The sequence below is a fragment of the Takifugu rubripes genome, chromosome 17 (genome assembly GCF_901000725.2).
Source record: "Takifugu rubripes chromosome 17, fTakRub1.2, whole genome shotgun sequence".
NCBI classification, from domain to species: domain Eukaryota; kingdom Metazoa; phylum Chordata; class Actinopteri; order Tetraodontiformes; family Tetraodontidae; genus Takifugu; species Takifugu rubripes.
Window position 1 is genome coordinate 9,255,680 of NC_042301.1, and position 16,059 is coordinate 9,271,738.

At 44.8% G+C, this 16,059-nt stretch overlaps 1 protein-coding gene across 6 annotated transcripts; it reads left to right on the plus strand.

Annotated features, from left to right (window-relative positions):
• The first annotated feature begins 871 nt into the window (after nucleotides 1-871).
• Nucleotides 872-16,034, plus strand: myom2a (myomesin 2a). Of its 6 annotated transcripts, none has more exons than XM_029850777.1 (37): nucleotides 872-1,392; nucleotides 2,383-2,503; nucleotides 3,302-3,394; nucleotides 3,689-3,824; nucleotides 3,975-4,129; nucleotides 4,243-4,335; nucleotides 5,245-5,333; nucleotides 5,408-5,446; nucleotides 5,797-5,961; nucleotides 6,030-6,191; nucleotides 6,288-6,429; nucleotides 6,566-6,777; nucleotides 6,851-6,904; nucleotides 7,572-7,699; nucleotides 7,957-8,140; nucleotides 8,757-8,931; nucleotides 9,037-9,158; nucleotides 9,974-10,161; nucleotides 10,296-10,422; nucleotides 10,522-10,700; nucleotides 10,776-10,890; nucleotides 11,029-11,188; nucleotides 11,304-11,410; nucleotides 11,496-11,540; nucleotides 11,614-11,750; nucleotides 11,952-12,096; nucleotides 12,179-12,238; nucleotides 12,325-12,392; nucleotides 12,467-12,580; nucleotides 12,843-12,930; nucleotides 13,009-13,047; nucleotides 13,129-13,234; nucleotides 13,366-13,529; nucleotides 14,158-14,194; nucleotides 14,280-14,302; nucleotides 14,475-14,530; nucleotides 14,750-16,034. In XM_029850777.1, exons 2-37 carry the CDS (start codon nucleotides 2,406-2,408, stop codon nucleotides 15,341-15,343), a joined length of 4,599 nt encoding a protein of 1,532 aa, XP_029706637.1. In that variant the 5' UTR covers nucleotides 872-1,392; nucleotides 2,383-2,405; the 3' UTR covers nucleotides 15,344-16,034. The 6 variants fall into 6 exon arrangements, with proteins under 6 accessions (XP_029706637.1, XP_029706640.1, XP_029706636.1 ...); XM_029850776.1 differs by lacking the exon at nucleotides 872-1,392 and adding an exon at nucleotides 1,673-1,818; XM_029850778.1 differs by lacking the exon at nucleotides 872-1,392 and adding an exon at nucleotides 1,673-1,818 and having other exon boundaries at nucleotides 6,566-6,765.
• The last annotated feature ends 25 nt before the right edge of the window (nucleotides 16,035-16,059 follow it).

Genomic DNA, 16,059 nt, shown 5'->3' on the forward strand with positions numbered 1-16,059 from the left:
ACATCTGTGGAATCCAGAACACGCACTCATTAAAGATCATGGAATAAATATTGTGTTGTGCTGTTCTGTTGTGGTGGTGGACGTGATGGTGCTGTGGAAACTATAAATACTTCAAATGCAGGGTGCGCCTATACATTTAGAATAGTGCTCTATTCCCAAGATTTGTGTTTTTACCATTTAACACGAACCATTAAAAAATGTAATTACCACAAGTAAACACAAGAGAGCAGAGTTTGTTCAAAACTATCAACCGGGAGGGACAGAGGCAACAGCAGGTTCCGGTTACCTGGGTAGATGAGGAAGGAAAGGACGGAGAAACAGCAAACTGTCTGTCTGTCTGTCTGTCTGTCTGTCTGTCTGTCTGTCTGTCTGTCTGTCTGTCTGTCTGTCTGTCTGTCCGTCCGTCCGTCCGTCCGTCCGTCCCCCTGGCCCCCCAACCTATTAACAAACCTGGAAATTGGGCTGGTTGTACTGGGACAGAGGGTGTGAATGGACTGCTTATCCATTTATTTACCCTGCTAGAGGGTAAATAAACAGTTTATACTGGAACATTAATGTATGCTTTGGGCTGGTTACACTGGGACAGACAGGGTGAAATGACTAATTATACTGGGACAGACAGGGTGAATGACTAATTATACTGGGTCAGAGATAGGGTGAATGGACTGGTTAATATTGGATAGAGAAGGTAAATGGACTGGTTATACTGGTACATTGGGTAAATGGATTGGTTATCCTGAGATAGAGAAGGTAAATTGACTGGTCATACTTCTACACAGAGTAAACGGACTGGTTATACTCAGACAGAGGGGTGAAATGGCTGGTTATACTGGGACAGAGAGGGGTGATCAACTGGTTATACTGGGACAAAGGAAATAAATGGGCTGGCTTTACTGGGACAGAGAAAGTAAATGGACTGGTTATACTAGGACAGAGAGAGCAAATAGACTGGTTATACTGGGACAGAGATAGTAATTGGACTGGTTCTAATGGGACCTGAATGTGATCTATGAGCAGGTGGGTTTCAAAAGAGGAGTGAAGGTGACCTTCTGGGGACAGCTGCTTTACTGAAGTCACTGGTTTGCTTTTCCTAGTACCCTCACATCCTGTGAGACATTTTGCTGTCTTTACTCTTGATTTTTTAATGACCTGTGAATTAAAGTAGGGTCCTTCTATAGCTGGTTCTTGTACAGTCGGACTGGGGATCACTGTATCACACAACTGGTAAAAATAGCCTGAGTGTTGCCCACAAGTGTTGAGCCAAGGAGGACAGGTCGTCTTCAGGAGCCTAAAAAGGTCTCACACAGTTTACAGCATCGGGATTTGCCAACAGATTAAACTCAAAAAGACTTTCCAGCTCCTGTTCTGAGGGAATATTTGAGGAATCTGAAGGTGAGGTTTTACTTTTTCTTTTCAAAATTAAAGACCGCTGCCTGTGACCGGAAGACTGTTGCCAGTTTAAAACTATGATTTGAAGTTTCTGATGAGTAGAATCTGATTTTAGAAACATCTCTGGGAGCTTCTAATTTTTCCTCTAACCTTTAGTGAAGGTCTTAAAAAAATCCTTGAATCTGACAGGCGGCTCAGGTGACACACTTCTCTGAAAAACAGGAGATATTTGCAGAAATTAATGTAAACTCCAAAGTGCACAATAGGAACAAAAATTTGGTGTTAAATGCTAAATATAGTCATGGGTACAGCCATACATGGGGTGGAAAGGGGACAGCATTCCTCCTGAGAGGGCGTAATGGTTTGATTACCATCAGAAAGTTCTCCCCAGGCGGCTCTGGCTGCGCTCCGCGCTCTTTAACTTCTTGGGTAAGTCACTTTCCTGTTATTTGCCTGGGCAGGACGGTTTTGTTGGAGAAATGTGGTTAAAATCTGAGCAGGTGTGTGGAAGTGTTAGATAATCTGGCCGCAGCTGTAATCTCCCTCAACATACCATGGATTTAAGAGCTTGTTGACCTGCTTTGGCCAATTTGTGTCAGTCCAAGAGGCTCAAGCGGGACATAAGCGATTATCTGGTCTCAAAACTGTGATGACAGAGAGGACTGGATGTGAACCGAACCTCCACCACTCTCATTCCCCGGTGGATCTTTCAGAGCTTGGAATTCTGAAGGGCCAAACTCCAGATCTTCCTTTTAAGCATCATCGCTGGTCTCAATGGGATTAAAAAAGTGCTTATGTGTCCGAGAAGCAGAGATGTTAAATACAGCAAAACTAATTTAAGGTGGAAAAAAACTGAAAAAAGGGAAACTTTAAGGTTTTGGGTGAAATGTCCCTTTAGGTTCACTCCTGCAGGTGACTTCAGCTGTTTTTTAAGGGATCCCATTGTCAAGTTAACAAATATATGATCTTGCCCCCCTCCCCCCTCTTGGCCAGGTGTCTTTCAAGCGACTCCAGTCATGGCTTCAGTCAAGAAGTGTGTGTGTCAAGTCAAAAGCGATTATGCATTTCAGCACAATAAATATGTAATGAAGCAGCAACAGCAGCACACTCAAAGGTACGAGGGTGGCGTCCTGACTCGTCTGTCGCAGCTTCGCCGCAGAAAGTGGCCACTGGCGAGCCTGCTGATTGTCTGCTGATGTCATTTTATCACAAAACATCATTGATGTCTGACTACATTTCTGTGTCATCTGTAATCTGTTTCTGGGTTGCAATTTGTTGTTGTTGTTTCTTAAATAATCAGTGAATTCATTTTAATCAAGATATTCACTTAATTAAACAAATGCTAAACCTTTAACATGTAACAGGATATTGTGAGATTATTTGATGTAATGCAGTAATTTCATATTCTTACCACATATTTAAACATATTTCAGATCCAAATCCTTGGTGACTGTTTGAAAGTTATGACCTCATTGCTAACGCTAAAGCTAATGCTACTAATGCTTCGTGTGGACTTGTAACTTATCCCGTATTTTTAAGGCTTGACTGTACTTCACTGAAACTGATACTTATGAGGGTAGAAGCTAAAACTGTTCTGGGCCAGCTCTGCTCAGCTGGTCATCCTGTAGAGGGTGGCCATGTTGCCTGTCGCTCCACTCCTGACCCACATCTGCAGTAGATAACTGATAATGGGGCTCAGCAGAAATTGTCCCTGACGATACTGAAGGAAAACCTGACATTTCTCAGAATTACTGATGAATAATTCAGACAACAGAACCTCTGACAGGGCCACAGATGTTGTTGGGGCCAGAGTCTGGCTCCGCCAATGTTCACAGCTTCCAGGAGACTAAATTGTCGGAAGCATTTTGTTGCGATTTCTGTTTTATAACAACAGAATTTTGTCCCTTGACAGGAAATCAAGCTTTAAATCTCTGAGCCAGGTCCGGGCCCAGGCCACAGAGGCAATGGCAGAGCAAGAGTACACCATTCCGGTGTTCCGGGAGAGGTAAGCACACGTTCCCTGCTGGTCTGTGAAATACTAGCAGACTGGAGTGATGCAGAAAATAATTTCAGCGTATGAAATTGTTTTACGTGTGATTCACGATTTAAATTCATTACCAGGCTGGATGGCTAATTAGATCAATTATAGTTTGGTGGAATATCCCCAAATATCAGAGTACCCCAGGTTTGACTACTTGTATCAATGATCCACTTTGGTATTCAGGCATTATTGAGTGTAGATGGATGAGAGAAAGTGAAAGAGTGAAAAGTTTGCTTCTGGCGTGACCCTGTTTGGCAGGAGCGTTGAGGAGAGGGAGGAGTACCAGCGGGTGTCTTCAAATGTGGAGAAAGGACTCAGTGTCATTCAGGAGGAGCTCCACAGGATGCGGATGGCCACCAAGGCTCAGGTGGACAGCCTCGCGCTTGATAGACAGGTGAGGAGTCGGTTACATTTCACCGAGACACTGATGATGTTCCCCTACTAGCTGGTGGGTCCTCCCATATGAGCTCGGTCCTACTCAGGGTTTCTTCCTGTGAAAAGGGAGTTTTTCCTGCTTCTGTTCAGATCATTTGCCTTTTTAAAGGTCAAGGACATGATGACCAAACGGGTGGAGTTTTTGGATGAGGTCCCCAAAATGCCGGACTTTATCATAGCCCTGCGGCCCCACACTGTGTGGGAGAAGACCCCCATCAAACTGTTCTGCACTGTGCAGGGAAACCCAAGACCCATTGTTAAATGGTCAGAACATTCCCCTGTGAATTATTTTCCCCTGAACCTTCAGATCTGCTGATTGTGCCTGAATTAAAATGTGTCCTGGGGTGGTTGCACAGCTAACTGCTGGTTGGTTGCAGGTATAAAGAAGGAGTGCCCGTCGACCCCCTGAGCACTCCAGGAAAGTACAAGATTGAGAGCAAATATGGAGTTCACAGTTTGGTCATCAGCAGGTATCACCCAAACACACTCTGCAGATCAAAGTGCATGATGGAAATCAGAAGAATCACAGATGATTGTTTAACTCCTTCTCAGCTAACTAAACCTAGGATTCCCTGTCCACCACCATGGTGCTGGTTTCCTTCTCCTCAAACTGGCCTGAGTTCAGTGGTTTCCCGTGGTTCTCAGCTCACCATTTATCTGGTGACGCATAAACATATAAAATGTATTTTTAAAAAAGCATGAGAATGACAGGAAGTCAGTCTGTGGCCCCCAACTTTACCTTGGAAAACTCATCAGCTGTTGGTGTCAAAGTGCTGACCTTTGTGTCATTTGAGCCACAAATTCCTCCCACCACTCCTCTCTCTCTCTCTTCTCCTCTCTCCCTCTCTCTCTCTCCCTTTCCTTATCTCTCACTCCCTCCTTCCTTTTCCCTCTCTCCCTCCATAAAGTCTCAAATACCACCAGTCCTTCGTTACTTCCTTACCAGGCCAGAGGAGAATTATTCATGTTGCATCTGCAAATGGAATAAAATCATTTTGTCAGTAAGAGATATAAATGAACACGCAGACACACACATACACACTCACATGCACTCACAAACGTAAGCACACACTCACACAAGCATGCACAGATACACTCTTTTAAAATAGTTCAGTCAGCATGAGAGTCACATTTCTTCCTTCTATTCTCACCCTCTCTTCTCTTGGGTTGTTGCCACAACGGCACTACTTCAGAAGAACTTTTCAATCCTTCAGAACTTCTAAGATGCTCACATTTCTTACATATTTCTCCATCACCGAGGCTTCCACCTGCTGCGGCGGCAGGTCAAGAAACGTGAAATCACTGCCCAGTTTTACACCAGTCACACGAAGAGTCCCTGTTTGTGAACAGCTGATGATGATGTATTCATTGTTTTGTAGGTGTGCTGTGAGCGACACAGCGGAGTACAGCGCCGTGGCCACCAACTCACACGGGATGGCTACCAGCAAGGCTACAGTCATCGTGAAGAGTAAAAAACTCTTTTTTCTTCTTTGCCATTCAGACGTGTTTGTGTCTGTAATCACAGTTTTCTGTTTCTCACAGGAGCATCAGGAGCCGGAGCGTCCTGCCATCTTGGATTAGGTGGGTGAGAGGGGGCGGAGCTTATTTAAATATTTTTTGCTCTTTAGAATCTGGCACTGAGGCCAGCAGCTCGGCTTCCAGCTACAAATAGTATCATGTGTGAGAGAACAGATAACAAATGGAAACTATTTTAGGAGGCTGTCGCCTTCAGTTGCAAACAACCAACCAATAAAATGATCACATTGAAACTGATCACATTTTCAACCTTGAAAGTTAACAGAGGCAGGGTGCTTTGGTGAAAACAGAGAATGTATTTTTGCAGTACCCGTTTGGGCCAAGAGATGGTTACAAAATCTTCAAACTGGATCTTTAACTGTTTAATGCCACTGATTGGTGGGTTTGTTGTGCAGTGCCCCGCATGACCGAGATCCACCCCAGCAAGCTGGAGGTAACCCTAATCGATCACTTCCCAGTGAGCTTTGGCGTTGAGGGCGACTCCATCAGTCTGGTTTGTAGCATGGTGGTTGTCCCCAACCTGCCCAACCTGCCCCCCTTGGCCCAGTGGTACAGAGATGGTAAGGTGTCCTGTTTCAGTTTAAATTATGGGGACTTTGACATCGCTCACAGCTCATTTTATCCACAGATAAGCTGCTGAAACCCAATAAGTTTGTGGAGATGTCGGTGGGTGGAGGAGCAGCCCGGCTCACACTGCCTCACCTGGCCAAGGATGACGAGGGGCTCTACACCCTCCGGGTCTTCACCAAGGATGGCTCCACTGAACACAGCGCCTACCTGTTTGTCTCAGGTGACCCTGACATCACGCCTGAGTTCAGCTGAATGCATGTTGACTTTCCTTCCATCCTTCATACCTAACTCGTGTCCTTGTGTCCTCACCCCACAGATGCTGCCCCCTCTGTGGCCGGGGCCCCTGGGGCACCAATGAGTGTGAAGGCATATGACATCAATTCAGACTATGTCCTCATTGCCTGGAAACCACCCAACATTGTCAACCAGGCGCCAATCATCGGATACTTTGTGGACCGGTGAGTTCACCTGATCTGTAAAAGAAAATATCGGCCAACTGGGTAACAAAAGTCAGCATTATTCTACTGATGATGTCATTCTGAAGACGTCATTAAAATGTTAATGAGCTCATATGGAATGATGTCTGGTGTACAGGTGTGAAGCCGGCAGTGACACCTGGGTCCAGTGCAACGACTCCCCCGTCAATGTTTGCAAATACCCGGTTCATGGCCTGAAAGTGGGCCACACATACCATTTCCGCGTCAGGGCCGTGAACAGCGCTGGCATCAGCAGACCGTCCCGCAAGTCCGACAAGGTGACCGCGCTCGACACTGCAGAGAGTGAGAAGCTGCAAGGTACCGAGGAAGGTAAATGTGACGCCTGAGGCGACAGGACGCCAGCGCTTGCTAACGTATCTGTCGTTGTCGTTTCCCGCAACAGTGATTAAAATCGAGGGCAGGTATGACATAGTGATCAGGGATGATGAACTGGAAGGTACGGTATCGAATACAGACAAATTCTTCTGGAGTTTGCACAAACAAACCAAACTAACAGTTTACCATCGTTAAAACATCAGAGTTTCTCACTAGGAGTCACATGACACAGATTATTTATGTAAATAATAAAGAATGATTAAATAATTAATCAATAGTAATTATAGATTATTTTCTGAATTGCTAAAAAAACTAAAAATTTAAAGTTTATCAGACGCTCTTTAACAGATTCTGATGTAATAAAACACAGACAATGCCCCTACTGAACTCTAAAAATTCTAAATAACCATCTCTAACCTAGTGGTTCCCTCCATCCTTTTCTAGTTTATCTGTTGTGGTTCCATCTTTATTCTAACCTCAACTATCCTGGATTTGATCAATTTCAATCTAATTTTCCCAAAACTTTAATAAGCCCAAAACTTTACTCTTCCAACGTTTAATCCTCAAACTAATTTCAACCGTTTCTCATTTAAAACTGTTGCAGAAGTTCCACATTTGTATGCTTCCAATCATTTGGAAGTCTCAGTTAATGAATAAAATTGTCAAAAACAATTTTTTTTAAAAGTCTTTTAAAAAAGAAAGGATTCACGGAACGGAGGATGTGGGCCTTTTGAAACAGGCGCTGCTGTCTGTACTTTATTCTTCAATGCCGTTCACTCCCAATCCAGGCTATGTAACAATCCCAGGGGAGCCCACAAATGTGCACGCGTCCGAGATTTTCAGGTCTTATATCGTGCTGAGCTGGAAGCCTCCAAGCCCCCGCGGACGGGCTCCACTGTGGTACGTCATCGAGAAGGTGTGTGCCTCATCGGCCATCTTTCCTGCAGGTTTAAGATTAAGAGTTTAAAGATTAAACAGTGAAACTGAAGTTTGAAATCGCTGTAATTCATCATTTGAAATTCGTCATTCGTCAAAATGAGAAACGTGTTGATGACTCAGTTGTATCTCCAGTCAGTCAAGTAGGAGCTAAGTGGTCAGTGGTCACATGAGCGGCACTCTGTGAGCTCCCTCATGTTTGGCACATGGCTGTAGCTTCTCGTGTTTCTCCCACAGTGCTTAGCAGGCACTGGAGCGTGGCAGCGGGTCAACACAGGCATCCAGCTGCTTGCCCCCCGTTACCCGGTTTTTGATTTGCAAGATGGGCAAAAGTACCAGTTCCGAGTGTATTCAGTCAACATGTACGGCTCCAGTGAGGCCTCTGAGCCAAGCGAGTCCATCCAAAAGGTCAATCTGGATGGTAAGGGTTCGGTTCTCTGATAACATAGAGCACACACGCACACGCATGCACGCACGCACGCACACATACACACACACACACACGCGCATGCACACACACACCCTCTTTTAAAATAGTTCAGTCAATGTGAAGGTCACATTTCCTTAAACCCTCTCTTCTCCCTGTTGTGGATATTGGTGTTTTGGAAACAAAAGTAGAAGAATGTTTTATAAAAGATAAAACCTGCATCTAACTCTCAGTTTACTTGTTTTAGACATATAATTAAAAAACAGCGTCTTTGTAATTCCAAAAAACCCCTCCTGAACAAAACAAATGTTTTTTGGTAAAGTGGTTCCATGTTTGTTCCAGGTACTGAGCGGCCGACAGGTACGTACATTTATGGCATCTGCACAGCAGGAGCACTTAATTAGCTTTTTCCATGTTAACATCACTTTAGCTTTGTAGTTTCTTCACTCTGATGACCAAAATATCAAATTTTATGCCAAAACCCAGAAGCGACACCTTTGAGCACTGCATGTTTGAAGCTGAAGGTCGTCCAGAACGTGCAGACTGATTCAGGTGTTGAACCCTGATAGTAAAATAGGCAAAAATGAATGTTTTTTCTTCTTATGAACAGGTGTCCCTTCTGCTCCTGGGCATGTCGTTGCAACCAGGAACTCAAAGTCATCTGTGTTCGTGCAATGGGAGGCTTCCAAACATCCCAAAAACTTGATGGGATATTACATTGACGGTCGTGTGGTCGGAGCCAAAGACTGGTTCCCTTGTAACCACAAACCCTTCAAACAAAACAGGTAGAGTCTAGAATTACCTCAGCACATCTGGAGACTTGGGAATTAAGTTCAATCTGATTGCGATACCTAAATCCAAAACCAAGGAACGAACTCTATTGGTTTTAGGTTTGTTGTCCACGGCTTGGTCCCAGGTGAGAGCTACGTGTTTCGCGTCCAGGCCGTCAATGTCTTTGGCCTGAGCGAGGAGTCTCAGGAGTCCACTCCCATCTCGGTGGAGCCTGCACTCGGTGAGAACAAAAGTGAAAAGTTCTGCTCATCGAGGCTGCAACAAATGATGTATAAATTACAGGGGGATTATAAAGTATCTGACTAATGACATCACTTTGTCCAGGTAGAGGGCAAGAATATGGTATGTACACCAGTTTTTTCCCACTGTGCTGACCCACTTCTCCCCATTTGTCACTTTGGCTTTGCACTGTTGTTTGAAGCATAGAACTGTAGATTTCACTGTCACTGTGCACAACAGAAGCCACAAAAAGAGACAATAAACATGTAGGAGATGTCTTCACTTAAGATGCACTGAGCGAAATACACTAGCTTACATGATTTGTATGGTTCCAACCTGACCTGCTGATTTTAGCCTCAAACTGATGACCAGTATGGGTATTCAGGGTTAATGCAGCATGGTGACACTGTGTAAGTTGGAATAGACATTAAGTAGACACCACAGCTAACCTCCATTAACATCAGCAGTCAATCTGCAGACATCCTGCAGACTGTAGGGACAGAGCCCATTTCAGGAATCAGAGGACGAGATACTGGACACCAAAGTAAAGTCTCCATCACTCACCACCAATTTACCTGTATGTCCACAGTGGAGCACAATCGTGTTCTGAAGTTATTGGACATCTTGTAGACAACATGAACAACTTTGTATGAAAATCCATAAACTCCATTGTGGACATTTTATGTATAAGAGATGTCTCTGTAGCTACCATAGATGATGTGGACAGAAATTCAGAGTCCAAACGGAGCCTCTAAATGTGATGGAGCAACTTATCAAAAACAAACTCCACTGACATGTTTACATTTGGTGATTCAGCAACTCCCAGTGCTCCTTATGGCATCACCATGCTGAACTGCGATGGCTCTTCTATCACTTTGGCCTGGAAGAGTCCAAAACACTGTGGTGGCTCCAAAATCAACGCATACTACATCGACAAACGAGATGTTGACTCCCTGGTATGGAAGGAGGTCAACCAGGAGGCCGTCACTGAGAGGATCTTCACTGTGAGCTTCAGTCTAGCAAAATGATTCATGTTTTAACCAAACTTCCTGTGTTAGATATTAAAACATACAAGAAGATACAGATAACCTCACTCCAGACCTCAGACAATCATTTGATCCAATGTTGATGTTCTCAGGTTGACAGTCTAATAGAGGGAACCTTCTACGAGTTCAAGGTTCAGGCTGCTAACATGGCTGGCGTTGGTTTACCCTCTGTTCCCAGTCTTCCAATGAAGTGTGTGGCTTGGACTATGGAGGAACCAGGTAACAGAACCCTCATAGTTCCGGCTACATGACGTTCTACAACAGGAACCGTAGGTTACCGGGTCCTGGTCTTAATGCTTCCTCCTGTCTGATATCCAGGTCCAGCTTACGATCTGAGCTTCAGCGAGGTCCGAAGCCACTCCCTGGTCTTTCTCTGGAAGGCTCCAGTCTATTATGGAATGAGTGCAATCACAGGATATTATGTGGACATGGCCAAGAAGGGCTTGTCCGAGTTTGAGACTCTCAACCAGGAGCCTGTGAGCCACCGGTACCTGCAGGTGAGACATCGACCACAATCTCCAGATGATGTTTGTAGACTGTCACTGTGAAGGTGTTCCCATGATTCTCTGCAGGTTACTGGTCTGGAGGAAGGACAATCTTATGTTTTTAGAGTTCGTGCAGTAAATTCTGTCGGTGTTGGAAAACCTTCCGAGGTGTCAGATCCAGTCTGTGCCAAAGCTCTGCCAGGTAATACCTTCTACCCACCCAACAGTTCTATAGTGGCAATGCTAATATACCTTTTATAGCATGTGTATCATATGGTTTTACTGTTAGGGACAAGAACTTTAAGTGTTGATGTTTCTTCCTGGCTCTCCTATTGGACAGGCACAAAGGAGATTGTTGCCAGTGTAGACGAGGAGACTGGAGACATCTACCTCTCCCTTGAAGCCTGTGAGATCAGCGAGACATCCAAGTTTGTGTGGTCCAAGAACTACAAGCCAATTGGCGAATGCCCCCGAGTGTCCGTGACAGCAAAGGGCAGAACGTAAGTTGGCTGAGGGGAGGACCAGTGTTTTCCTGCCAGTGGCGATGTCAGCCTGTCCTCGCCAAACCAACACTGACCAAATTATAGGTTCTAATGTATGAACTTTGGTCCTCAGCTCCAGGCTGACCTTCACCAACCCCGACAAAGACGATCTAGGGCGATACTCTGTGGTCGTCACCGACACAGACGGCGTTTCCGCTAGCCACACTCTGACAGATGATGGTGAGTCATGCCGGTAGAATGGGGATGTAGCGCCGGAGGTGTTTGTTTTTTGTTTAACTTATGTTTGTTGTTTCCTGTCCTGCAGCTCTGAACACCATGTTAGAGCTCAGCTACTCCATCAGGAACCCCAGTGAGTATCTCCCATCAGCTCCTTCTTCTTCTTCTTTGTGTCTAATTTTTCTGGGTCTTCTATCTCTGTGCAGTTATCCCACTCAAACACAATCTGAACTACGAGGTTTTGGAGAAAGGACATGTGCGATTTTGGGTGCAAGCCGTCAAACTATCCCCGTCTGTGTCATACAGATTCATCGTTAATGATAAGGAGGTCACGAGTGGGGAGGTGATATTTTCATCTGTTTTCACTATCATTCATCTGTTACTGTGGCAATTAAGAAGTGATGAAACACTGAATTTTCCATGAAACGTGGTGATTGCTTGGTAAATGACTTCAGGAATAAAGGAGCTGTTGTTAGAATTTCAAATTGAAAGAGCTTTTGGTTGATGTCTAATAATGTTCAGATAACACCTGAATTTCCCTCAGGGACACAAGATCAGCCACAATGTGGCAGCAGGAATTATCGAGATGACAGTAGATAATTTCACCAGAGCCAGTGAGGGCACCTACACCGTCCAGATCCATGACGGCAAAGCCAAAACCCAGAGCTCCCTGGTGCTGGTGGGAGATGGTGAGGCCTGCTCCTCCCCTAGAAACCTATTAAATTCTTTGTAAAATGAGTGAAATACACTGAGCTTTTTCTGCTGTTTCAGTGTTCAAAGCTGCTCTGAAGGAGGCTGAGTTTCAGAGGAAAGAGTACATCAGGAAACAAGGTGCCAACATCTCACATCAACGCTCAGAAATCTCTTTTTCTATTGTTCTTCGCAGTTATTATCCTTATGTACCTTTCCTCTTTCAGGTCCTCATTTCTCAGAGTATTTGTATTTCACGGTCACTGAGCATTGCACCGTGATGCTGGCCTGCAAGGTAACGTTTGAAACTAACCGCTTCTGCTGTCCCTCAACCTCCCTGGAACTAAAACCACTGTGTTTGCTGCTCAGGTGGCAAATGTGAAGAAGGAGACATCTTTCCACTGGTTCAAAGAGGATGAAGAGATCGTTCCAGAAGATCCTCCCAATGTCTTGTCAGGAGCCTGTGCTCTGCCCCTCCCCCTGGTACCCATATATACCATATTATCTTGAAAACAGGACGTTTCGGACATATCAATAGAATTAAAAGGTTTTGTTTTTTTGCCAACATCATGGAATTAGCTAAATATACCATTATCCAACATGGCTGAAGGAGCTTACTTTAGCAGTGATGAGAAGTTTGTTTTATTTGTTCTAACCCAGGATTCATCTGCACAAGCATGTCTGAGGATTTCCACTTCCTGACAGCTAGCATATGTTTTCAGCTGACAGTGCTGTTTCCCTCCAGTTCTCCAGGAAAGATCAGGGCATCTACAAGGCCGTGCTCGCTGACGACAGGGGAAAAGATACCTCTGTCTTCGATATCTCAGGCCAAGGTACTTTCTTACTGTCCACATTTCATCAGTCACTTTACATTTAGTAGCAGGAACAGAGCTTCTGTCTTTTCATCGCAGTGTTTGATGACATCATCAACGCCATCACTCACATTGCTGGTGAGTTGGACGGGCTGACCCATGCATGATCCCAGGCAGTGCCACCTTGCGTAATCGAATGTGCGTGTGACACGTTTACAGGTGCATCTGCCTCTGAGCTGGTGCTGCAGTGCACTCCAGAGGGCATTAGGCTGCAGTGCTACATGAGCTACTACACTGAGGAGATGAAGACCATCTGGAAACACAAGTAAACTTTTCACCTCTTTTTGAAGTGTGATTGCTGAGGTTGTGACCTCTACTGCAGGGCAAATATCAATTAGTTGATTTCTTTTCAGAGATACTGATGGTCCGATATTGATCTGTTTGTGAAACCCGCAGGGAGAGTAAGATTGCCTCCTCTGAGAAAATGAGAATTGGCGGCACAGCTGAGATGGCCTGGATGCAGATCTGTGATCCGTCCGACAAGGAGAAGGGTCATTATTCCATCGAAATTTCAGATGGAGTGACGACCCACACCAGAACCTTCGATCTCTCTGGACAAGGTAACTCAGAACCAAAGTGTGTCTTTATTCGCAAGTACACATATGCATGTTTTTGCCTTCACGTGTGCACAGTTTGATAAACTCCAGTTTAACCATAATATTGTAATAAATTGTTGGAGACAGGACATAATGCAGACTGAATTTTGCATGCTAATGTATTAGCCCTGGAAATAGTTGTCTTGCGATGCCTTTTGGGAACTGAGAACCTTGGTGCCAAAGGAGAACCACAGAAGCCACAGAGAACCACACATGACTAGAGATACTACTGCACTGTAATAATCTTTTTACATGTCCGAGCCAGAAAGAACTTCAACACCTCCAGGCTGGTCACGATTCTGATGTAAGACATTTATAGTTAACAAGCCCACATCTCACCAGAACCACAGTGGTTCTAAGGGGTTCTCAATCCTTTACTCTCACTCCAAAACCGGAGTGGATGGAGCCTTTCATTCCGGGGTCCCCGCACTATGGAAAGCTCTGCATACTTAAAACTTTATTGACTCTTTCATAAAGGAACCTATTGTTTAGCTGGGGTATCTTAAGATGCCCTGTTATGTCTCTGAATGTATCTGTTTCCTGTTTGAAGACAAACGTTTCAGTTTGAATTAAATTGTTTGTGTCTTTGCAGCATACACTGATGCCTATGAGGAGTACCTGAGACTCAAGTAAGTCATTTGACTGTACAATTTTTAACATGTGTACATTCTGTGTAGAGTAACTTTATCACACTGAGGCCCTTTTGTGTTTTAGGGCTGCAGCTTTTGCTGAAAAGAGTGAGTATTTCACCATGTTGGTAATAAAAAATTTTTTACGTAATAGCCTTAATATTCTGATGATACACCATCAGTCTGCAAAATAAACAGTGTTTCTCCCCAAAGATACTAAATAAAGTCAACAAAATATTTTTCTTTATGTGTTTCACACATGTTTGCGTTGTCCCTTCAGACCGTGGCAGGGTGGTTGGTGGCCTGCCAGACGTGGTCACTATTATGGAAGAGAAGGTGAGACGTTGCAGCCCGCTAACATGTTCATTTCTAATGACTGATAATCATTTTAAAACCACCGGTTGTCACTCATGACTTAAGTAATGATATGCTAATTGATCAGCATGCTAACTCCAGCCATACACATGGAGATTTTAGTTGTTCTGCGACAACTTCATTATTATATATTTCAGTTTTGACTTGATTGTGATTGAGGTTTATTGCTCTTCCCTGCAGTCTCTGAGTCTCACCTGCACAGTATGGGGTGAGCCAACACCTGAGGTCACATGGTTCAAGAACGAGCAGGAAGTGATCTCCAATGAACACACCAGGGTCACATTTGATGGCGGTAAATTTGCCAGTCTGGTGATAAACAAAGTCACTCCTGATGACTCTGGGAAGTACAGCATCAACGTCCGCAACAAGTACGGAGGTGAGTTCGTCGAGATCACCGTCAGCGTCTACAAGCATGGCGAGCAGATCCCAGAGCCCAAACTGGGGATGCCCAAGACAGCCACACCAGTCGCTACAACTGCAGCCACACCTGCACCAGCAAAGTCCCCAGCTCCACCCTCCAAGACCCCCACCCCGGTCCCATCTAAGGCCCAGACCCCAGCACCATCCATGAAGAGCCCAACTCCAGCTTCCACACCCGCCTCCACCCCAGTTCCCAAGTCCCCAACTCCAAGTCCCAAACCTCCAACTCCAGCTGCTAAATCTCCAACTCCAAGTCTCAAATCTCCAACCCCAACACCAAAGTCTCCAACCCCATCTCGTGGTATGAAGTCACCAACCCCGACCCGATCCATGAAGTCTCCGACCCCCAAGTAACGGCTGAAGGTGTTATTGGCGAGGGGGTGGAAGGGGGGGAAGTGTTTGCAATTAGTGAAGCTTATTCATAGCATGAGTGTGAGACCATCAGCTTTAAACTCTCATTAAATGTCTTCACTGTCCAAAACATCATGTGTAATTCTCTCTGTAGGACACTTGGTGGTGTTAATATGGTTGGTTGTTTCAGGTGACTTTAAAACTGGTGGAAAAAGCAAGTAAGGATCTAAAAGACTGGGTAAATGTTGATGTTTGTAATGCTACCAGAACACACTGAGAGGAATCTACTATTACAACTTGTGTGTTAAATAAGTGAACATGCGGCAAAAATAAAAGCAAAAACTAAACCAGTGATCAGACATGCCTTTGAGGAAGAGATGAAAGGAGGCCACCCTTCTGTTCACTGAGTCCAGGTCCGATTTAATAAAAGCAACAGAAGGATCTTTTCATCTGTAACTGAGGGGGGGCAGAGCTGGGCTTCTGTTTTCAGCCATTCTGTGGAAAATGACGGGACGTTTATGCTCTATGATGCGGTATCAACATGTGAAAAACCTGTTAAAACCAGTCAGCATCCAGTCCCCAAAGAGCTCTATCTGTGTGTGTGTCTGTCTGTCTACCTGTCTGTCTGCCTGTCTGTCTGTCGGTCCCCCTGTGTCGTATACTTTGACATGCAATAAACCGTCCAATCAATCTCCTCCAGTCTGTTGTCTTTCTAGGAC